The sequence below is a fragment of the Alligator mississippiensis genome, chromosome 9 (assembly GCF_030867095.1).
Source record: "Alligator mississippiensis isolate rAllMis1 chromosome 9, rAllMis1, whole genome shotgun sequence".
Classification (NCBI taxonomy): Eukaryota; Metazoa; Chordata; order Crocodylia; family Alligatoridae; genus Alligator; species Alligator mississippiensis.
The window spans coordinates 66,477,515-66,502,204 of NC_081832.1; the positions used below are offsets into that span (position 1 = coordinate 66,477,515).

Consider the following 24,690-nt stretch of genomic DNA (forward strand, 5'->3'; position numbering starts at 1 on the left):
AAGGGCAGGCCAAGTGCATCAAAAGCATAATACTTGGGTGCTGAGATATGGTTTGCCAAGCCTTCACTATGGAAACCGAGAGTTTGCCTCGCATAAAACTTCACATTTTCTAAGAATAGAACAGCCTTAGCAGAATGCAACTGCATAGCTTCATCTCCAAGGAGGATTCCTGCAGAAAAGCTGGCGAGGCTCTCAGAGTTACTGTGTGATGGCCTGTGGAGTCTACGTACAACTCACATGCTCCTGTTAGTGCCGTGAAGTTATTAGTATGAAAAGCAACATACCCTGACAAGCCTCTGTAACTACCTTGGCAGAGCAAGGTCTCAGACCAGAGGCAAGGGAGATAACTGAACACTATTCACTCTACTTAGACCAAACAAGCGTTATGCTAACTCTCTGGAGAGAATGTCCTCCTCTCCCATCGGCTAGGAGGGAGGTTTAAAGAGAGGGAACTCCCCAAACAGAACAAACCAGGAGACTCAAGGGGAAGCCCCAAGGACACAGAGGAAACTCGGACTAGAAGAACAGAGAAAAGGACCAACTTCAGAGAAGGCTAGCGAAGCTAAAAAGACTCCAAGGCTCAGAAGGCAAAAATTTGAGTTGTAGGAAAAGGACCCTGGACCAGGCCACTGGACAAGGGCCCCAGCTCACAGACTGTTACAGAGACATGCAGAGACCAGATGGGGAAAAAACACAGGCAGGTTGTTTTTGTCTACATCTGCACCTCCCGCACTACTCAGGCAATGATGTTCAGAAATGCTGTGCAAACCTATATGCTGACTTAGCACATGTCCCCAAAGGGTTATCAGTAGCCAAAAGACCCAAAGGACTGGAATTTTAGACGAGGGCATGTTTAATGCCTGTGCGCTCTTGGGGTCAACAATGGAGCTATAGGCCTAAGTACACTACATAACTAGGCAATTCCTACATTGTTAAGTGCCTTTCACTTGTTTGTTTGTGAATGGTTAAATAAACACATCACTGACTCAAGATTTCCTTCAAAAGTTCACAATCACTTCAGTTTATGAAGTGCCCCAGCTGATCATTTAGTGCCCAAAAATGGCTCCCCAGTCAATCAATCATCCTTGCTCAAGCACAAGACCAGGCACTTCCTATTAAAGCATATAGAAAACCAGCGACACTTTCTTCCGAGCAGCAACAGATTAACAAATTAGCTCCCCTAACTGGGATAACTGCAATTCTGAGTTATTCAAACAAGAGGCCTACATGCTTCCTCTGAATACGGGCCTTTCCCTTGGGTTCTTCCCTCCCCCCTGTACTATAGGAAGTGTATAAAGCTGTAGATCTTCCTCTTCCCATCCTTCCCCTATATGGCAAACAGTGACATGACCATAAAGACCATAAAGTGGAAGGAAGGGAGGGTTGTACCATGCAATGTTGCTGTTTTGCAATGCTTATTATTTTAAAATAGCTGTTGCTGTGCAACCACTATTAGATGATGGCATCATTCTCAAAAGACAAGACTTCAGCTGGGAAAAGCAAAGGAAATTCTGCTGGACAATACTTTAAAAGACACACCCAAGTTTCCTTCACAAACCACTCTGGCTAAGTACAGACAGTTAAAAAGCCAGAGGCTGAACCCATTCAGTCTCCACAGGTTTGTCTAAGCTGCATAGACTGAACTGATAAGCAAGTGACAGACATTTACTTTTGATTCCAGACAGGCAGCCACATGCCTGCAGAGGCCCGGGCCAGAAGCCAGCGGGCACTAAAGCATGCCTCCCTGCAGACAGCCTGGGCCAAGGCTAGCCCACCCACCCTGCAAGGGGGAGTTTGTAGGGGAGGTGCAGAGCATCCTGAGATGCTGGGAGACTGCGAGTTAACTTGAATCTGGAGGGGATCTGGGACAGAAGTTCAATAAAACAGATTTAACCTAAATCAGGTAAGTCTGATGCTACATCCACCCAGGCATATCTTAAACTGGTTTCGGCCATTTTGAAAGCAGTTTATGTGCACTGAACTTCTGTTGCATTACAGATTTGAACTGGTTTCTTGTCGTTTATATTGATGTATGTGTAATTTCTGTCCCTAGCCACTGTGGAGAGCCATCAAGTCTGTCTGGAGGTCTCCCTAAGACTTTGAGATAGGGCAGCATGACTGAAAGCTACTGTAAACACACACACACACACACACCCCTCCATGAAGTGAAGTGAAGTGTACCAGAATAACGCCCTTAGGCTGCCAAACAGCAGTAGACTAACTGTCTGGAAGTACCTCTCTTCAGACACTATTACAGTACTCAAGTAATTTAACAAAACTTGTTACTACAATTGCTCTTGTCCCTCCTTGGTCCAGAGGTTGCTCCCTTGGACATGTTTAAAAAAAAAAAAAAGTTAAATGGCATGTTCTCTCTGACCTAGCTAGCAACTTGGGGTGCTGCACAAATAAATAATTCCTCTTCTCCTTAAAGTCCTTGCTTTCTAGATTTCTGATTTCTAGAGCAATTTACTACCTGGTTAAAGATAAGCACCAAAATAACTATATTATTTCAGGGATTCTTTACACTCACATTGTTGGGTTTTTCCTCTTTTTTCAGCAAGCAATAAAAGATTCATCTTGCTGGAAAGGTTTATGAAAAGGAAAGCTAAAAAAAATGCATGTTGGCAGCTGCCATAATAAAGCCTCCCATTCAACAAACGGGAGGGATGTTCCTTTGTCGCCACTTCAAAATACCCTCACTACATACTGTGCAAGGCTTGCCTTCCCTTTCAGATAAAAGGTGTTCTGTGGAGACCACTAAATGAACCAGGCAGGTAGTGGTCAGCAGACCCCAGACACAGCTGTAGCAGGAGATTAAACAACTTCTCCCACACTCACCAGAAGCTTTGACAGGTTACAGAGGGAAGACAAATGTGCCTTCCCTGGGTCTGAATACAGTTTTACCTTTTCTCTTTAAACATGTGAAAGATTAAAATAAGCAGCTCAACCACACCAAAAGGCTTGTGCATTAGCTGACTAAACCATAACAGCCGTCAGCTTGTGACAAATGCCATGTGTCTACGTTGTGATGAAGGCAGAGGAAACTGCATCTGTGGCCTCCTTCTGATCACTCCTATATTTCCCACACACACACACTCCCCAATCCCATATGCGGTACAGCTTTACCCACCATTTAGCACATAGAAACCATATGGTTTGGAGGCTTGTGTACTTTGCATAAACTGGAACAAGAAATTAGCTTGGCGTTAAGACAGAAAATTTCTCTCCCCACTCCCCTTCCCCACCCCCCAAATCTTGAGAATGAAAACCAACCACTACTCTCCACAAGTTTTCTACTGCTACTCCCACAGCACAAGAGCTCTTAGATACAATTAATCTATACCACAGTGCCTCACAAGGCCTAATCTGATTTCACCTTCCTGCCTCGCTGGGATGTGGTAAGAAGGCATTATCCCTAATTTTTCATGTGGTCATGGAGGCACAGATATGTTAAGTTCACTGACAGCAGGAAACTGAACCTAAGCCCTGGACCACCTCTCTTGTAGTCCCATGTGCTTTCTTCATATAGCTGGTTCTGCAAGAGCCATTCCAGACCCAACTGTTCCCTTTTCATGCAACTTTCCAGAAAAACAGACCCAGAAGTTTCTTGTACCACCTGATGGATGTAATGGAGGAATGTGAACCAAGAAAACAAGCAAACCAATTCCACTCTGCCAATAGCAGCTTTCACTGCAACAGCTAGCTCACATGCAGAGGGGCTGGAGAGCAAGAGATGATTCATAAAAAGCACTGAAGCGAACAGACTGTGCAGATTTTAGTACAAGTTCTCTCTCCACTCCCCACCCACGGCAGGTTAAGCAAAATCTGTTTATCATGCTGCATATGAAAGTTGTTGGCTTGGTTATGCTATAAAATTATGGATACTTTTTTTGGCCTGTTCAAAAAAGAATCCATAAGAGACTGTCCTACTCTTGAATCAGCTGTTGGTCAGTAATAATGGGGAGCTGAAGAGCAAAGCAATTCAGGTATTTTGACCTACAGTGAACTCTGCCATATCTCCTGTACCTGCAGCAGAAGACAACGCTTAATGTGCCAGAGGAATTTTGCAGATCTGTACGCAACAGGAAAATATTCCACCCCCTTCCCATCCCAATAGAAAGGTCCTAATGCAGTTAATGCAAGAGGCGTAGCTGACTAGCATGTCAGGGTACTGCGAAGCATACGTTAGGACTGGAATCTGAGCCTGTCGGTGGTACAGCCTGGAATAAAAACCCAGTTTTCGCTGTTCTGACTCAGTTTCTCCCATATGTTGAATACTAGACCCCTTACGTCTGTCTCCAAAACACCTACAAACAGTTTTGAACACTAATCATCAACAATGATGAGCAGTTTTCATACAAGGTTTTTCTTTCTACACACACGCTGTGCAGAAATAACCTGCCTTTTTTTTTTTTCTTTCCTTTAAAAATAAGTAAATAAAGAATCTCTTCACAGACAGACTATTGCCAGTTTGAGGAGGAATTTCTTTAAGCACCAAGTCAGCAATAGCCTGTCTAGAGCTAAGATTTCACCCGTGCCCACTTCCTGCACAGTATATGTAGACAGTATACACATTCTATCAGTGCACACAAATAGCTGCATCTATCCATCCTCACTGGAGCCCTTCCTGGTAGGAGTCATTTTGTTCATCTCAGATACACATACCCAGCCTCCCAACCTACTAACAGCATATGTTCATCGAGATAAGTAGAGCTAATCACACCTTTGTGAGAGTATGTGTTTCTGCCTTGACAAGATGATACAATCCCGGACTGAAATGATCCTACCACTCATCCTTCTCTCCTCCAAAATCTGGCACTTTACATTTCTAAAGACAGCAATAATCTGAGTTTAACACACCGAGCTCATGTGAAATATGTTCTCACGCAGCCTCCCACAAAGCTTCTATAGTCAGGCACGTATCAACGCTGTTGGGAAGTCACCAGTGCAGCAGGCTTATATTAAAACGACTCAGGGTCTTTGAATGGTTGGTGGTTTGGGGGGTGGGGAGGGCAACACAGCAGCTGCTGAAAGCACAATTTCCTGAGATACCTGGTAAAAACTCTTTTCACCTTCCCCCAAACCTTCAGTAATTTTAAGGGGCTGTGACTTCCTTTCTAGCCAGTGGTAGAGAGGTCAAGTGCAATGTATGTCAACCCAGTAGGCACAAGCACTGCAGAACAGCTACTCCACCCCCATGGAAATAAAAAATATGGGTAACAGACCTATTGATACATACAATTAAAACCTGTTCAAAAAGACAAAGAAGCTGCTGCGATAGCTTAGTCCATTGATTAGACTTAGCGCTTCCTCTTCCAGAAGATAGGACCTCAAAGCACAGGAATTAACGATGTCCGAAAGATATCAGTTTCCACTGAAAAGAGACAGATGTTAATACAGCCCTATACATTACTTCATCTTCCCTTCCCCCAAACAATGAGTCTTTGACCTTTCTCCATCTGCAGCCTGCCTATGGAGATGGAAGGGCATTGGCTAGCATCCTGCCAGAGTCCAGGATGCAAGAGGAGAAATATACATACAATCAAAATAAAAGGGAGCAGGAAGAAACTGTTTGGAATGGTTTACAAAGATTAATTACAGGGAAAGGAGCCAAAGTATCCAGGTTTGTCATGTCTGTCACAATCTGCAGACTCCAGAGAAGCCATGGAAACAGGATTTTCTTGCCAGAATTTTGACTGCTATCTGCAATGAAGTCCAACCACCCAAAAACACCTCCACAGCATGATCCAGAAAGCTGGTTCCATTGAGTTAGCCGTGCTAGAAAACACAGCAGATCATTCTTCCCTAAAGTGATCAGACGTGAGATGGATGAATGACTACAAGGAGAAACTTCAGAAGAAAATAAGACTCCAACAATATGCCCGATGCACATGACTTCAACTGAAGGATGCTTCATATTGGTCTGTGCCCTGCATTTGAGGAGCAGAAGAATGGATGCCCATTGTCCTTTTTGGCAAACAACTCAGAGATACAAACTGTAACAAGTCTGCTGCCAGTATGCTGTACACCTGAACTTCACCAGGCTAGCAGAGAAGAAATTCAGATCCTCCTTCTCCATAAGTACAGGTACACTCCACTTGGGCTCAAGACAAATTTGCTAGCAGTTAAGAGTGGGCAGTTCAAATGCCATTTAGTAAGGGGCAGACACGAGCACACACACAAAAAGGAAAGTCAGTTTGTTGCACTATTCAATTTATATTTAAATCTGCCTAGGAAACAGAAAGAGACAAAATACCACTAAAATGCCTGCTCCACACCACTATCCCTCAGCATAAAAAGGGCCCACTTCTCTTCCCAGATTTAAGTGGATACCACATTGTTTTCACCCAGATATAACTGGTGCCTGTGTTTTTCTGTAGCACACTAGCACAGATTCCAGTCCAAATCTGCTAAGTGCAATTTTCCAAAAATAATTTAAAAGTGCAGTAACCAGCACAAGCTTCATGCACTTCCCAGATCATTCTGCAAATTGCTAAGCTCTCCCCTTCTGGCTTTAATGAGGAACTTTCTTGGGGCACTGGACCTGGCTACTGCCCTTAAATGTTAGAGTAGGCAAAGGGTAAAGTTACAGGCTGGAAATGGCTCAGCAACAGGATTTCGTGCTTGGCTCAGCAAGCCCATCCTGGTGAAAATAGGACTGCTTGTTTTTCTTATCTGTCAGTTCTGAACAAAGAAATGGAACTGGGAAAGCAGAACACCTAGCACTGGATTCAGCAAGCAGGGAGGCCACAGGCCTGCTCCAGGGGGAGCGAGGAAGTCTTTGGGGCCCTTATTATCTTGTTTCCTGAATAGCTCCCCGAGTTGTGATAGAACAGAGAAGCAGTAGGGCAGCTTGCAAAGAATGCCCAGAGGAGAACCCTATATATGAGGGGTGTCAAAAGCTCATCTGGCCCCAGGGTGCAGGGCCAGTCTGCGGGCTAGATCAGGCCCACGAACCAGCCCTGCATGCCAGACCCAACGCATGCCCTGGAGCGGCCAAAACAGCTGCTTCATGCAGCGCAACCATGGAGCAACCATGTGAAACAGGGCCCCAGAGCAATGGAATAGCATGCAGCCGCTCCGGGGCCGTGCTACATGCAACAGCTGTTCTGCTACCCTGGGGTGCCTATTGGAGCAGGAACCATGTGTAGCATGGTCCCAGGGCGGCCAGAGCAGGCACCATGCACAGCACACTGGCCCAACACACTGCTTGTGGGTTGACTCCAAGACCCACAGGCAGGACTGGAAGGCCAGATCTAGCCTGTGGGCCATGTCTGATGCTCCTGCTGTACAGGAAAGGAACTAAGGCAGTTAAGCAACTAACTCTTATCACTAATAGTTTGTACTAACACTACAAACATGGGGTACATGGTGTTTATCTGGGTAGCCCCTCTCACCCTGGACATACAAGCTGTTTCCATAGTCACCTCAAAGACATGCCAATCCCTGTTTTGCCTCACTAGGTATACCACAAAGATAGTCTGCAGCACAGGTAGTGCAAACTACAACCTTTTAATCCTCTCTTGGAGCAACAAAGCTTCTATTTCCACAGAGAAGAAATAAAAGTATACACAAGAGCCACGTGAAAGAACAAAATCGGCTTCACTCTGGCTCCCGCTGGGTCAGGAGTAGGACTTTCTAGATGCAAAATCTTACTAAGTGATCACCACATACATCTCCACCGCTGCAGAGTAATCTCTGCACTCAATCTGCCCTCCAGAAACGAAGAGGAAGGGGGGCAGGGAGGGAAGGAAATCCTGGCACGGAGGGCCCCAAGATTTAAGACAGACGGTTATAGCACCATATTCCTGGTAGATCAATGGAGTGGCAAAAAAGAAAATCACCAGCAGAGATCGGAGGCAACTTATTTTAGGAATGAACAGAAACCATATGTTTTACATCTTGAGCTGGTCTTGTGGTTAGCTTGTGTGGGCAATGTAGAAACAACCTCAAGCCAACAAATCGAAGAAGAATTTGCAAAACCCCACTATTATTTTATACTGCCAATTAAAGATCTTCCTAAGCTGACATGGTGCGATGTTCTGAGGGTTTCCCTTCCAAAAAGATTACATTTATAGCGCAGACACTGAATGGAAAGAGCTCGCTTGCTCTCTTTCCCCCTCTTCCTTCTCCAGTCCTATTTGCCTTTCTTTCAGAAGGTGAGCCACGATTTTGAAGCAATATCCTTGTTCTGAATCAGATCAAGCCCCAGGTTCACCAATACAGAGAAATCATAAAATCCAAGCTCAGCCAAGGGAGCACAAGAGCTGAATGAAATCTTCCACCCCAGATGTGACTTACAGTCCTCCAGGCTGTGTGGTCTGGAGGAACATGGCCAAAGTGAGGAGCCTGGCGTTCCAATCCTGATGCAGCATCCGATTCATTGCCTGGCCTTGAGCCAGTCACCTGAACTTCATTTCAATTCTCACATGTGTAAAGTGGGGATAATTCTTACCTCTGGAATTCCCAATGGTATCTTAGAGACTTAAGTTATTTAAAGTCTACACAAAGCTCCCAAAACATAAAGCACTTAGTATTAATAATAATATAACCCAAAACTTCCTTTCAAGCTGTTAAAAAGATCCTGGCTGCCAATCTGGATTTCACTCACTGTGATGAAAGCTAGCAATCCTTCATGAGTCCTGGTTTGCTTTTACTATAAAGAGCTGTCACTCAGCTGATTTAACGTCAGGTAAACTGACAGGGAAAGAGGAAAGAAACCCAGCATGTCAGAGTGTGGCCAGCCCAAAGAATTCCCTGCCATGGACAGCAAGAAGTAGATGCAATAACCACATTTGAAGAAGGACAGGAGAATTTTGCCATGTGCCATGATACTGCTAAAAAAGGCAGTTCAGGGCAATAAGAAAGAGCATGTTCAGTTCATTTGAAGCATTAGATAAGTCAGTCCAATCTGTAAGCAACGGTGAGACCCAGTATGGCAAGTTCCCTGTTCCACCATAGTGACATGTTGAGAAGGCTTGATAGAGAACTGACATTTCTCGTACCAGGAACTCTTGTACCTTCGACCAGGACCTGGTTGCCCCCTGGCCCATCAAAGCATCATAACTAAGGTACATTACATACACAGACAACCTGGGCACATACTCCTTTCATTTTGGACCCAAATGGCACCTCCTCTTCTAAAGGCAGTGCTTCACCAGCCAAGTGCACTTTGACGAATTAGAAGGTGCATGACTCACCTCTATAAAAGTTATTATCCTGTTGATATTCATATGCTGCTAGCACAAAGCACTCAGGCAGCGCATCCAAACATTATTTCCTGGTGCAGCAAGTACTAAGTCAGGTGGCCATAGCAACCCAGCAAGGAAAATGGGATTCCTCACCCTCTAGAAAGCATGACACTCGCTTTCTTTTTCTAATACTGACAGTCACCGCTCATATGTGTTCCTGCAGAAACAGATTTGAAACTCGGACCCTTAATCTTGGTGCCTCAGAGGAAAAACAAGAGCAATTTAAAAATTGAGTAATTTTTTTTCTGTTAAAAGAGGTTTTAAATCATTTCCGGTTTCCTCACAGACCTTCTCATTTGTTGCAGGCTTGTATACAAGACCTTTACGTGAATGGACAAAAGCCACGATTAATTCATTGTTGATACGGTAAAACTGATTATTCAAAGTACACTTGTGTGTATGAGCAGTGTGAGGGAATGACGGGTATTTCTCTCTCACCTCTTTGAAGCAAACAGATCTTGGGTAACACTTCCAATAACAAGTTTTACTCTGAGGTATGTGGTTTATACTGGCAGTGTCCCCTCACTGTTTGTAAGCCTTCAGCCAGATACACTAAGAAGCACTGTTATGCCTTTCTAGAGTATCATGCAATAGTCTCTCAGAAAACTGCCCCTGAAAAAGAGAAGCAAAGGTTTAGCAGCTCAGGTGGCATTTTAATCCCTCCCTCTGGAACACCTGAAAGTTTTTCACCATCTCTTTCCTTGGCAACAGGCACTAACAAGGGGGTCATTTTGGTACCAGTGTCACTTAATGGAGCTTAAATCAAAAGACCCAGGCAATGTCACCCTGAACCAAAATCATATTCTGCAGCTAGCATGGAGGTTTGATCTTTCTGTGACCCAGGTCTAACTGAAATTGTGGACACATGCATTGATTAGAGGTCTAGAGAGCAGGTTACATATAAAGGAGAGGATGAAAGACTTGGGACTGTTGAGCCTGGAGAAGAGAAGACTTGGAGGGGACTTGGTGGCAGCCTATAAGTATATCAGGGGTGTACATCAGGGCCTGGGGGAGCATCTGTTCACCAAGGCACCCCAGGGGAAGACAAGAAGCAATGGGCACAAGCTGATTGAAGATCACTCCAGACTGGACGCAAGGAAAAACTTATTTACAAGTCAAGTGCCAAGGATCTGGAACAGGCTCCCACCAGAGGTGGTACAGTCACCCACCCTGGTGATCTTCAAAAAGCATCTTGACACCCACCTTGCTGAGGTCATCTGACCCCAGCAATCTTTCCTGCTCACGTGCAGGGTGCCTGGACCCAATGATCTTGTAAGGTCCCTTCCAGCCCCTAACATCTGTGAATCTATGAATGCCATATTGTGCCAGTCTGGAGGTCTGGAATCTGACCGCCCTTTATATACAACTTGCCACCCTGTTCCTCTTTCTTAGTGGAGGATGATTATTGCTAATGGACAACTCCGTGTGTTAAGAATGTGACATGCCAGTTTAACAAGTAGACCTGTGAAGACATTCAGAAATGAATGTCTCTTCATCACAGACCCTTCTTGCCTGGATGCCTCTCACTTGATGTTCTCCCTGCGGACAGAACGCTGCACAGAGCTCTCGTAAGAATTAAGTGAATGGAGGAGCATTCCAGATAGGAAGGTTCCTCAGCGATAAGAGCTGTTCCTGAGCAAGGAAATAAGGAAAGTGTTTCTCGTCATACACCATGGGACCCCTCAAAACAAAACAGGAGGGAAAGCCTTGGCCACAAATGTCAAACACACCAGCTACTTGACCTCACTTCCCCAACTTCCCATTTAACCAAAATACTTGTTTCTGAACTCTGAAAAAGCAGTCCCCACCAACTGAAGGGAAAGGATGTTCACAGAATTTAGTTCACTGAAACACACGTCAGTGAAATCAGTCTTTCCTGGCTATTTTGAAGACCAGAGTAAGAGGGAGAGCATGAACAGTGGCAGGCATTTAATTCTATGCAAACAGGATTTCATAGCAATAATGCAGTATAGGCATTTCCTTGTTATTTGATCTTGATTATTAAATCTAGGGGAAAAAAACTGTTCAACTGAAAACACTAGAGAAAATGAAACAACTTTCATTTTAGTTCCTGGTCAGTCACTTTGTATTCTCGCATACTGGCTACAACTATAATACCGCAATATGCCAAGCAGGAGTGCCATCCTCCCTGTCACAGCTTCTCAGTCTTTCACCAGAGCAAACCCACACCTCATTTCAGGACAGGACAGGACAGATGGGTACACAACCAGCCACTGTACTGATTTCAGTGAACTGCGTGGGTTTTCAGGCAGTGGGGCCAGACCCAAGCACTGTAGCAGGCTATTGCCATGTACCTGCAGGGATTTTTGATGGAAAGTCTGCTCCACTCCAGCTCAAAGTTTACAGGCTCTAACACAGAGCACCCCACCAAGAGACTAATTAAAAGCACACACCCTGCTGAAAGATTGAAAGGCAACTTGATTTCTTTGGACAGGCCTCAAGTGAAGCATATTGGAGAGAGATCAGTAATATTGGCCTAGATGCTGCAGACAGCAGGAAAAAGGCAGCATACCGATGTTGCTGATCAGATTTAGAGGGTGCATACCTGCTCCTAGATCCAGACGGACAGGAATAGAAGCAGACACCAGCCTCAGGGACCTACAGTGCCATTCAGCACCAGTTTGAGCTAAAAGATATTGTTTCCTACCTCTTCCCCACTAGGAACATGCAAGTGCAGACAAGCCAACCAACATTTATGTAGCCCAATTTCCCAGGCAGGAGAACCTGAGTAGAAGTAACCAAATGGGGTGGGGAATTGGGGAAGAACAATCTATAGCTTGTGGAAATTGCTGAGCCCCACCCCAGCCTCAATGAAGAAAAGCAAGGCAGATTCAGTTCAAAGTAAGCAGCAGCCCATCTAGGTCCTGAGAATATTTGGAAATTATATTTTTGGAGCCAAGTCTGGAATTTTCAAGTGCCCAAGGCCATCAGCTGCCCAACTGCCATTAGTTTTCAATAGCACCCAACTTACTGAGACTCCTCTTAAAGTCCCAGCAACATGGCATGGTAACACCTATGGAAGTATCCACGGTGCATCTGCCACCAGGAGGAAATATTGTGGTCAGAACTGATGCACAACAGGCCACAAGGGAAGGATTAAATTTGAAATTAACTGATAATCATTGATATGTCCCTACTATGGACAAAGCAGAGAGAGCAGTAACTGGGATGTAAGAAGAGGACCTCCATGTTCTGTACTAGACCTGGAATTTAAAAAGCGCTAATTTACAGGATATTCAAGCATCTTCTAGAAAAGAAGAAGGCTTCTTCTCCATTTTACAGTCCTGGAAATTGAAGACACCATCTTGGTAAGTTTAACAGAGTTCACCCTGCAGGACAAGATTACCGTTCCAAAACTAGAGGGACTAGAACAGGTTGTCAGCAGGCTCAGCTGTTCCCAGATAACCTGCTTCATCTTTGGTGGCGTAAGGCACAAACCTCAATTTCCTAGGGACTCCACTAAAAACACCAGCTGCACTTTGCCAACATCAAGCTCAACACCCACAGAAGATCAGAATTTCACAACATGTCACCTGTTAACAGCCTGCTTGCAAATAACGACGAAGTCATTGCATCACACACTATGGTCTGTGGACACACACAGATTGCACCCTGCAGCTGTACTTAACTGGCAAGACACTTACTGCGCTAATGATTGAGGGTGTGAACTAACTTGGGGGCCAAGAGATAATACTCAGCCAGCCCTAAAATAAGGTGACATCAGACTGGAGTGAAGGCTCACATACAATGACAGTCACCCCCCCTCCACTCAGGTATGCAAGGATGCACTGGAAACTGTGTGCAAGCGATCTGAGAACATTCACATGGGACTGGTGTCCCCAGAGCCAGGATTCCCAGCAACTGCATAGAAGTATACTGCTATTTCACTAAAATAAATAAAATTCAGTTTTGGAAAAGATGTGGGTGCACATATGGAGCTGTTCTTCCCTTTTCAACAAAAGCATGTAGATCAGAGGTTCCCAAAATTTCTTATTGCATACCCCGTTCCAGATTTACCGGCTGCCCATATACCCCTATTAGCATTAAGGCCACGCAAAGTTTCAGTTGCTAATTCAATCTGGCAGAGATTCAGCCTGATTCAGTGGCCAAACCTGAATCAAAATCGGGAGAACCTTTAGTTTCTCTTAATCAAATCGGAACCCTCTAAATCAATTCAGACAGATTTGATAATTTGGACATAGACACAGCTTTAAGTGTTTTTTCTACATACCTCTAGGTACCAGGCAGCTCGTGAATGCCAAGATGATGGGGCAGATGGAGCATTCCACAGGAGCACGACGAGCTCCCCAGCACGCTTGGCTGCAGACCAGAGGCATTTCTAGTCCTCTTCCAGGTCCACTGGGGAGCACACGGGGGGGCCTCCCCGTGTCCCCCTGGCTCGGCAACTGGTGTCTCCTGGGTCTGGGGGGGCATGCTCAGCAGAAGGCCCAGAAGTGGACCAGAAGTACTTCCAGTCCACTTCTGGGTTTGCCACCAAGCACGCAGGGGGGCCCCCTCGCGCTCATGTGGGACGCTCCATCCACGAGCTGCGCTGGTACCTCAAGGTATGTAGAAAAAACATTTAAAGCCGTGTCTATGGCCAAATCGCCGATTCTCCAAATCAGCATTGAGTCTTTCAATTCAGATGCAGCTGAATCGAATCAGGACAGTGATCCAAATCAACAAATCAAATCACTGTCCCCAATTCAGGCCGAATCCAAATCAGCCCATTTTGCACACCCCTACAGCATGTTTTATATTTTAGCACCTTACATGCCAAGTATTAGATTTAATTTTCAATCTGTCATTACACAATTTCTCCCGCATACCCCCAGAGATGTCTTGCATATCCCCAGGGGTACATACACCACAGTTTGGAAACCTCTGATGTAGATAATACAAGTAGACAGGACTTCCTTATATCCTCCCAGTGAAGAGGGAAGGCCAGAGCATTCAGTACTTTAATCCATGTGATTGCTTTTTTCTTTTTATTCAGTAACAACTGGCTACAAAGGGTCTAGGTCACTTGGAAAATGCAACCAATAACTTGAAAGTAGCTTCTACAATAGCAGCTTGCATGTGCCTCCTGCTCTAGATGATGTACTTCAGCACCTCGGCAGAGTTCTTGCTTACCAGGCACTTTCCCTCATTGTAGTCAAACAAGAGTATTTTCCACTGCCGCAGAATAGGTTTGATCATAATTAACAAGATATCTGTGGAACCCCTCACACTGTTGCTATGGTGAATCTAGAGGACATGCACAAAATGACTACTACAAGCTGTCCAAAACAGGCAAGGGACAGCATTCCCAGATCAAGTCCCTATAAGGATTCTTCCTACTGCAGCCAACATCTGTATTTGATTAGAACAGGGGTGTCAAACTCATTTGGGGCTTTACGGCTCAATATGAACTGCGGGATACCGGATTCAGCCCGGGGCACAAGGGCTACCACAATGGCCACCGCAACAGTGGTAAGGGGTAGGGCAGAGGCCAAGCTCACTGCTGATGGCCATGACCAGCCAGGCTAAAGAGTCCCAGATCTGTAGCACCCCCACCCACCCACCCAACTAGCAGCGCTCATCAGGAGCCCAGCAGGCTGGATTAAAAAGGCTTCATGGGCCAGATCCAGCCTGTGGGGCTGAATGTTTGACACCTCGGGATTAGGGTAGCCACTGAACAACCTCTGCTACAGGAGTCAGCAGCCTATGCTCCACAGGCTAGATCAAGCCCACCAAGTGATTGCATCTGGCCTGCAAAGACTGAACACCAGCAGCAATGTATTTTGGGGAACGGAAGCAGGTCAGATCCTGACCGCCTATAGGCCAAGGTCTGACAATACATCCTGCCACTCCTGAAAGGAGTCCTAGTGATTCCTGTCCTAGTGATGTATGGGCAAGCTGCAACATCAAGCATTCTGCATCATCTTCCAACTCAAAATGCTTCCATGAAAATATTAGGAATCTGGACACAGGCCCCCTTGGTCCATAGCACCATGTTTATGGACATAAAACTAGTATGTAGAGCAGGGGTGGGGAAAATACGACCCATGGGCCAGATGTGGCCTGCGAGGCCATTCTATCCAGCCTGCAGGGCCCCTAAAAAATGTAGTAAATTAATATTTCTCTGCCCTTGGTTCCTGTCAACAATGACAGGAACCAAAGGCAATAGGACTCAGGGGAAGCCCGGCAGGCTCCAACAACAGTGGGATGCACCCAGCCCCGCTCACCCAGCCAGAAGACCCAGCCGGGGTTTCTGGCCTGGGACCACGTGGCTGCCCCATGCCAGAACCGCAGGTAAGCTGGGGTGGGGGGAACCCCAGCAGGGAAGGAGCACAGGGGTGGGAAAAATCAGCCCCTTCCCCCACCCTGTGGTGGGCACCCTGTGCTACAGCTGATCGCACTCCGCGTGGGGCTACCTGCCTGCTGTGGACAGCCCTGTGCAGGCTGCGAGCCGCTGCAACAGGGAGCGCCAACCATGGGGGGGGGGGGGCGGCGCTTTTCCCCCCTGTGCTCAACTTTTCCCTGGGCTCCTTCCCTGCACCAAGAAAAGCAGCCCCTCACCTGCCCCATGGCCAGCGCCCCGCACTGCAGGCACTCACAGCCAATGTGGGGCTGTCCGGAGCAGGCACAGGCAGCCCCAGGTGGGCTGTGAGTGGCTGCAGCACAGGGCACTGGGCGGGCGAGGGGCTGCTGCCCCCCCAACTTACACCCCCTGTTCAGCACTACCTTGTAACCTGACCCTGCTACCAGCCTGGTAGTGGGGCTGGGTTACAAGCTGGTGCTGAGCACAGGGAAGAGCAGCCCCTCACTCACAATGTGGCCAGTGTCCCACACTGCAGCTGCTCGCAGCCCGCCTGGGCCTGCCTGTGCCTGCTCCGGACAGCCCCATGTGGGCTGCAAGCGGCTGCAGTGTCAGAAACTGGCCATGGGGTAGGGGAGGGGCCGCTTTCCCACAAGCACTCAGCACCAGCTTCTTCCCTGCCGGCAAGCAGGGGGTCGGGGCTGTGTGCTGCCCCCCAGCCTGTACTACAGGGCTGGGGGGCACTGGGTGTGAGCAGGTGGGGAGCCAGTGGGAGCACGGGGCCCGCACCAGTGCCCCTGGGTCAATGTCAGTGGGGCCCAGACCAGGGTGGCAGGAGCGCAGGGTCCCAGCTGGCAGGGGCTCTATGGAGCCAGGCCAGCTCCCCCTTCTCCCTGCTGGTGCAGCCCAACCCAGCTCCATGGACCCCTGCCAGCCTGTGCCCCACTTTGGGCCCACTGGTGCTGGCTCTGGGACATTGGTCCCAAAACATTGGGACACTGGTCCCAAGATGGTGACCGGGGCGGGTCACCTGTCAAGGGGCAGGGCTACCCATGCAGCCCTTGACAGCCTGCCAGAACTGGGTAAGCGGCTGTCCGCCTGAAATAATTACCCGCCCCCAAAGTAGAGACAAAACAACCTGCTCAAAGAACCCCTGGCAGAACTAAAATTAGCATCATCCCTTGTACTTTCCAGCCCATCTCTTCAAGTATTGGGGAAGGCAGGGCAGGCAGTGGTGAGAGTACAGACGTGACAAAAAAAAAAATAGCGAGTTTATTTTATTTCATCTCCCCTCCACCAAAATAGAAAAATCAGATGAGTCCCCAGATTAGAGGCAAGGAATGAATTAGAAGCTTCCCATACTAGCAAGGCAGGGTACAGTGTCAGAAGGTATAGGGAGAGATGCCAGACAAAAATAAGAGCTTCCCAATCCTCCACGCATGGAAGGTGCATGAAGTGAAAGGAAAGGCTTGGACATTACATTCCCAATGCCTGCAACCACTAGTGCCAGTTAGCAGGTGCTGCTTCCCCACCCAGGAGAAACCATGGCCTCCAAGCTTTACAGTTCATTACCAATGCCTCGCTTCAATGCTCAGCATTTGCTAAACTTTCTGAATAATTCATGCTTGGTGTGGCAAAGAAGAGAGATCTGTTGTGATGAAAACCAGGCCACTGGAAATATCAGGAAGCAATAAATGGGAGACAATGGAAAGTGTCAGATCCTCCCTCATTTTAAATTGGAAAGGCAAAAAAAAATAAATAAATAAATAAAAAATCCATACTACAGAAACATCCCCTAAACACCATGGGATATCTTCAGCAAAAGTTGTTTCTGTTGAGAACAACAACAATCCCAGCAAGATAAAATGTTACTGCTCCTTCCTTTCTATGTAGGGAAACTCATGCACCCAGGAGAGCTGGTGAAAGAAACCAGGAGAGAAAAATTTTCAAGAATCTGGATTTGGAGGATGTGACTTGTATCTGTTTAGACCAGGTCAATCTTTCCCAATACAGACTGCTTGACAGTGTTCATTTCAACAAGCAGAGTGGGCTGCATGATGAGACTAACCTAGAAAAAAAACCCAGAGTAGGAGAGAGCTCTTGCCAAGGGCTACCTTGTGGCCTGTATATAGAGCCATTTAACAGGGCTCATACTTGGAGCTGGATGATTCCAGGCAGTTAGAGCAGAGCTGCCAGCTGAATGCAACCCTTTCGTAGCAATCATCTGGATCACCCACCCACCACCACCCCCCTTCTGCAGCTACTTACACCACTCCTGCTGTCAGAGATACCTGCCATGTAAAAAACACAGTACATCACTCAAGCTCAGTCACCAAGCATTTTATGCCACAGGATCTCATACTAACACCCCTCAGCCTCTTATTTAACTAGCACAGCGCTATACCCTGCCCCCTAGCCAAGGTTTACTGCTGTTGTCATCCCGGTCTGCTTCACAGCTCATCATCACTCGACTCAGCAGCAGGTGACAAAAGGAAAAGTAAAAAGAACAAGACACAGACCTATGGGGAGAGAGCAAGAGCGTGCAAGAGATGATGCTGGGGCAGATATATTTCTGCAGGCCCCCAACCGAGCCCTCAGCCAACAAAAAGGAAACTTATCACATTTAGAATAAGTTATATGACAAAAGAATCTAGCTCGTATTTATATCTTACAGAAAAAGTGTATTGTAATAAGGGTGAAACACTAACAGACACCATTGACAGCAAGTTCTACTAAGACCACCCCAATGGTTCTGCCAAACACCTCTCCTGATGCAGGATTTCCACACGGTGCTTTAGTGGCAGGTTATAGACAAGTAATTACATGACCTTAAAATGCCGGCTCATGCTGAACGCCAGGAACTAGTGAAGCCATTGGATTTTTCACTTGGAAAAGATTTTTACTTGTGCTGACCTGAACAAGTGGGGTCATAGGTTAACAATAGCCAGTGTAACCTACCTTGGAAGGTTACAAAATCCCTGTGCTTAACATAGGCTAAAATGGTAGATGCAAGTTAAATCATCATAAAAGATGTGGCTATAGTGCTATAACTCTTATGGAAAAAGCTAGGAGCCATATTCTATTCTCCATCACAACAGATTGACTCTAAATTTCCCTAGTGTTACTCCACTGACTTAGCCTCATCTTCTGATTACCTTGGTATAAGTAATTTAAGCCACTTGAGGAGCTATCACTTTAAAGTAGCAGAAAAGAAGAGACGCAAGGAGAAAGTGTGCAAACTGGAACTGCTACCCATCCAACCTCTGGGAGAATGACCCTGCCATTCTGTGAGAGCTCCTACTTTTCCTAAGTCCTCATTTTGTAAAGTTGACACCAAATGCATTTTTAATTGAGACACAAGGTTCTTTGGGTAAATGTGATATCTTTTAATAAGACCAACTAAATAGTTGGGAAAAATTGTTCTTTGCAAGCTTTTGGGCACAAACACCCTTCTTCAGGCATAGGGAAAGTCTTTCACTGTAACCCACTTCAGAATGATCTCAGGTCTCCAGCAGATAGCACAACCCCAATCTTTATTTGGAAGTATGCCAGGGGAGGCATTTTACAGGCAAGGCCTTTGAAGAATTCAATATTCAGTAGCTATGCGATTGTTCCAACCTATTAGCACACGTGCATACATACACACAATATACCTACTAGCATGATGCTATTAAATGCAGTTAGTCACATAGGTTCTGATCCAAAATCTAGAGAAGTCAATACAGACTCTCACCAACTTCCATAGATGATGAATCAATCGCAAAAAGTGTTCAGTCATACTCTTGCCCAATGTAGAGATGAAATCCTGGCCCCACTGAAGCCCATGGCATGAACTCCCAAACATTTCAATGGAACTAACATGTCATCCAAGGCATTTTTTGAGCCACAGCTAGAAAGCAATTCAGTCATAAAACATTCTTATCTACAGAAATATTGTTGGCATTATCTTCCTGCCACACTTCAGATACAGTTGCAAAGTCTTCTTATCACTGTGTAGGCATGTAGCTGGGCTTTGTTGCTAGTGGACTGGAATGATCACAACCGATTTCAACAAGGATGACAAGGATTACAAGCTAAGAACATGCAAAGCCAAGTGCCACATCCTGGAGAAGCCCATGAGTGTACACACCACTGGAGAAATGTAAAAAACACTAAAAAAAAAAAAAAAAAAAATCATATTAATTCACTGTAACAAAATATTTGTGTCTCAGCATGATCCTGACAATGAAAGTGCAAGTATTCCTTGGTCAGCCAGTCTTTGTTAACAGACTCACTGGAACTGCAGTTTGATTAATCCAGCAAAGTGTAAAACTACAATCTTCTCTATTCCACTATTTGACTGCACTAGAATATACTGGCTTGGAGAACACCCCCCCAAATAGACTGCTTGTGTCAAGCAGGAAAATGCTCTTTTACATATACAGAGACAAACATGGCACTTTAAGACATCGGATCTCAGCCCTAAAGAATAAACATTGTCCAGATACTTTAAGACGTGAAACTCATGCTGTGGATGCAGTGCCTGAAACATACAACCTCTAGGGTAAGATTTCAAGCATAAAGGAACTGAGCATTTGTAGCTCAGAATTTGACCCGAAGGAGAGAAAGAACAGAAATAAACCCCAACAGCTGCAGCTCACTTATGAAGAACCCTTCAGTGACAAACCAGCACGCACAAGCCATGAACAGGAATGTCACCTGTCCTACTGGAATGGGTGATCCCATCCCAAAATAGCCCATGGAGCAGGCAGGATACCACGTGGCAGTGTCAAGATGCAAGGTGACAGCATCATTGAAACACATACTAATACATCCTACAGGAAACACAGCCATGAGGGATGGATATGGAAAGCTTCGTCCCAATTGTGGGGATGGAGGAGAAAAGAGGAAACAGGAGCAAAGTCTAATCCAAAATATAGAAGTAAAGGAATACCATTTAGATTACAAAATATCTCAGCAGTGTGCTTAAAAAAACATGAAAGAAGACTCAAGTCAGCCAGTGAAAATATCCATAGTTTAGGCCATTCTAGAGTAGAAAACAAAAGCTACTTTATCAAAGAAGTTACATAAAGAAAATGGCCTCTCCAGGTCCATAGTCTAACAGAGTTTAGTCCTGCCTGCATAGCTAAACTCCAACCATATTCTAGCTATATCACCAACCCAGGGATGCAACAGGTCTCAGCAAAACAGGTGCACCAGTTTGGTCCCAGCTATACAAGCAAAACTAAGCAGTGCTGTGATCTGATCAGAATGGGATAGGGCAGAGTAGAGGGAGAGCTAAGATCAAAATACAATGTTCCCTGAGCTGCTAGCGTTGTGTATTGTAAGGTGGACAACTGACCCATTTCCAGCATGGGGAAAGTGAGCCAGCTGGAATGTCAAGGTTTGGTTCCCTTATTTTGTAATGGAGAAAGGCAAATAAAAGCCAGGAATATTTAGTTGTCTTGACCCAAAAAACCCAATTTTCAGAGGAAGACCTTAGTAAAAATCCCCCGCTTCACTTTGTATAAGCTGGCTGCAGGAGTACAACAATGAAACGTGAAGACTGAGCCAGCAAGGAAGCTACAGGGCAGGTGCAAGGTGAATGACACTAACTGTACAAATAGTCTAGATCTATCCCAACCATGCAATTAGTCCAATAAAAGATGTCACCTACAAGAGTCCTTGCCTTTATACATAGAAGGCTCGTCTAGCAGCTCACTGCAGCACACCGGGCAGCAGCATTACCAGCCTCCTTCCCTACTGAATCCACACTTCAGAACAGGGTTTGTTATTTCAAATAAATATTTGGTTGGATTTAAAACACACGTGCAAAGCTGATAATGCTTTGCAGGCAGACAGTGCAGCGAGGCTCTGCCCTTCAAAACAGGTGTCAAAAAGCACACAGGTAACAGATTTGGCGTTTGCACGCGTTAGGGGAACTATCTGTACACGCATCTCTCAAACATACAGATGGAAGAGCAGCACCACCGACTCCTTTTCAGGAGGTAAGAAGCACCTGTGGAGGATGCATCTATTCAACACTAGGTCACAGGCAAAACAAAAAACAAGTGATGTGCTCAGAGTGCTCTCGCCCTGTTAGACAGAAGCAAAAGCTATTTCTAGCCAACTCTCAGGCATGCAAGCAAGGTCCCACTGCAAGTAGCAGAACGCAACTAGCAACGTTGCAAAATGCATGCACTATCCGCACGGAGAACTAGGTCCTGCGAACAACGGGTGGATGGCATCCAGCCCAAAGATAAAGGGTCACGGAGCCACACCGCGCAACACGCTTCTTGGGCGAGAAGGACACTGTCCAATGCCGGACCTGCCCCTCAGACCAATTTTTCACCCTGCCAGAGAAGTCCGAACTAGAAGAGCCGCGTTCACGATTCTCCGCGTCCGTTTGCTTAAATCGCCTGCCTGGAAAAAATATATATTCCTAGAGGCAAAGCTTTCCCTCCCCCACTCCAGCACCAGTGGAGACATTTGGGGGGGGGAGCGACCGACCGCGCAGCGCCCTGCCAGAGCTGGGCGGGAAGATAAGCGTCCCTTTCAAGGAGCAGGCGACCTGCGCGCCCACACCGTCCCCCTGACCCCGCCGAAGCGCAGGGCCGGCGAGGACCAGCACGGCCCCCTCCTGGGCGGGCCAGGGGGCGGGCGGCTCACCTGCAGCTGCCCCCCACAGGCACCTCGCCCGGCCAGGAAGCCCCCGGGCCTGGCTCAGGGGGGGCTGCCGGAGACCTGGCAGGGCCCCAGGCCAGGTGCAGCCCCCGCCCCGCCAGCCCCTTACTCTTGAGCGCCGCAATGAGCGTCTTCCCGTCCTTGAGCAGCTCCTTGATGAACTTGTTGGTCTTGTCCAGCTCGGCCTCATGGGACTTGAGCGTGTCTCGGAACTGCGGGCTGTCCAGGCAGCAGTCGCTGAACTCCAGGGCAGGTAATCCCATGGCGCCGCCCGCCGTACCTGCGACCTGCCTGCCTGCCTGCCCCGGGCCGCGCGCGAGCGGGGACTCAGCGGGGGCGCGGCGGGGCGGCCGCCTCACGCGCCGGACGGGCACGAGGCGGGGGCGCGGCGGGCGCCGGGGCACTGCTCATGGCCGGGGCTGCCCGGCTGCGCCCAGCGGCCTCGCTCCGCAGCGCCGGCGGCTCAGCCCCGCCGGCCGCCGCGGCCAATGGGCGCGCGCCGCTCCCCAGTCGGCAGGAGCGCGGCGCGGGGGCCGCTGCGAGCGCGATCCCAATTGGGCCGCCGGGGGCCGCTCAAGAGCAACAGACACCGCCCCCTACGCCCACCGCAGCCAATCGGCGGCCAAGCGGCTGGGGGGGCGGGGCCAAGACCGCACTGGGGGAACCGCCGGCTCTTAAAGGCGCCGCGGCTGCAGGGAGGAGTTAGGGTTGGGGACGCACGGGGGTGGTCAGGGAGGGATGTGGGGGGTGAAGGGTTGGAGGGGGGAGTGTTGGTGTGGTGGGGATGTGTGCAAGGTGGGGGGGTTGCAAGGTGTGTGCGAGGGTGTTCCTGCTCCCTGTTCCTGAGGCTGAGATGGGCCCAGGTGGGGTGTGGCAGTGGGAGTGTGTAGGGGGTGGGTGTGTACGATGTGAGGGGGATGGACAGTATGTGGGGGAAGGTGTGTTGGATGTGAGGGTGTTTAAGGGGTGTGGGGGGGGTCTCCCTTCTCCCTAAGGCTCAGATGGGCTCAGACTGTGTGGGGAGGGGGTGGATGTGTAGGGTGCGAGTGGGGGGAAGGTGTGTGAGGGTGTGTGCATGTGGGGGGCGTAGGGTATGTGAAAGTGAGGTGTCCCTTCTTCCTGTTCCTGAGGCTCAGGCAAGCCGTGTGTGTGTGTGTGTGTGTGTGTGTGTGTGTGTGTGTGTGTGTGTGTGTGTAAATTCTTCCATTTTGGAAAAAGCAGCCAGCTGAACCATGGTTCGGTGAGATTGGCCATCGCGACCCACTGAGCCCCAGCCTGGAGGTTCCCAGCCCTGCCAGGGCTCTAAGGACCTCTGCACTCCCGCCTCTCCAGCAGCTGAAACTGGGGGGAGAAGCCAGAGCCCAGAAGCCCTGGCTGAACTGAGAGCACCAGAGTTGGGAGCTGGTATTTCCAGGCTTTCGGCTCCACAACACAGAGCCTGGATTCCCTAGGAGCCCAGAGAACTGGACCTTGAGAAATCCCAGGTGCTTGTCTCCATGGCAGAGGTCTTCAAAACCTTGAGATCACACACTCTAGGGCTCCATTAAACCCGAAGGCTTTGGAAGTGCTGGGGTCCCTCCCTCCAAGGCAGGCTGCATAAAAGGGCTGTGCTCAGAGCTGTGGTGCCTGGACAGCCCTGCCACCTGCCAGGTGGGCCAGCAGGACATGTTTCCATTCCAGAAAACTGGCATTTGCCAACACAAAATGGTTTTGCTGAAATCCCCCCCTACAACTAGCTCTGCTTCTGCCTTTGTGTGACAGGCTCTCTGTCACAGTCCTTTTAAGTGGCTGCAAGCAAGTCAGGTGACCCCTCTGTGTTTCTGTTTTTTCACCTGTAAAATCAGGCATTTGTGATGCTTGATTCATTAAATTTCACCTGCAAGTTCACCTCACAAGAGTAATCTTGTGTCCTTTCTACAGAAAACCTGAAAGGGCCATTTGATTTCAAGGCTTAGCTTTGGTTGTTTCCCTTTTTTTTTTTTTTTTCATTTGGGAAATTCAGTCCTGTCTAGCCTGGAAGATGCCACATCACCAGAAGAAATCTTGAGAGCTACAGTAGTAACTACTCTGGACTTTTCTGTTGTCATATCATGACAACTCATATCTAAGAATCTGCCCACTCTTAGCCCTAGGGCTGTCAGTATTACTGCCTCCCAGGTTTTTTACTCCATTCCACATCTGCCTTTGAGATAATTTCCGTAGATCTACTAGTATGAGTTCAGAAATAAACCCCTTAATCTTTTAAAACAATTTGTTAGGAAGACTGTATTAGCATTATTTAACAGATTGGCTCCACTGAGAGATCACATGGAGATACCACGATGTGCAAGCAAATCCAGTCTCTCTTTCCAGACTGCAAGCTCCTATGTGTATGCAGCATGACCCCTCTAAGCATGCCATACTCAGCAAGGTGTGTAGGATCAACAGGACAATACTGTGTAACTGTACCAAAGA

General features: G+C 47.5%; 1 protein-coding gene across 1 annotated transcript in view; it reads right to left on the minus strand.

Annotated features, from left to right (window-relative positions):
* The window catches only part of ARHGAP26 (Rho GTPase activating protein 26), a 343,672-nt gene extending 321,027 nt beyond the window's left edge, over positions 1 to 22,645 (minus strand). Inside the window, exon 1 of the mRNA XM_014597613.3 lies at positions 22,346 to 22,645. Within this exon, the coding sequence (XP_014453099.1) occupies positions 22,346 to 22,499 (154 nt within the window). The 5' untranslated portion in view covers positions 22,500 to 22,645. The remainder of the gene's footprint in view (positions 1 to 22,345) is intronic.
* Positions 22,646 to 24,690: the final 2,045 nt, after the last annotated feature.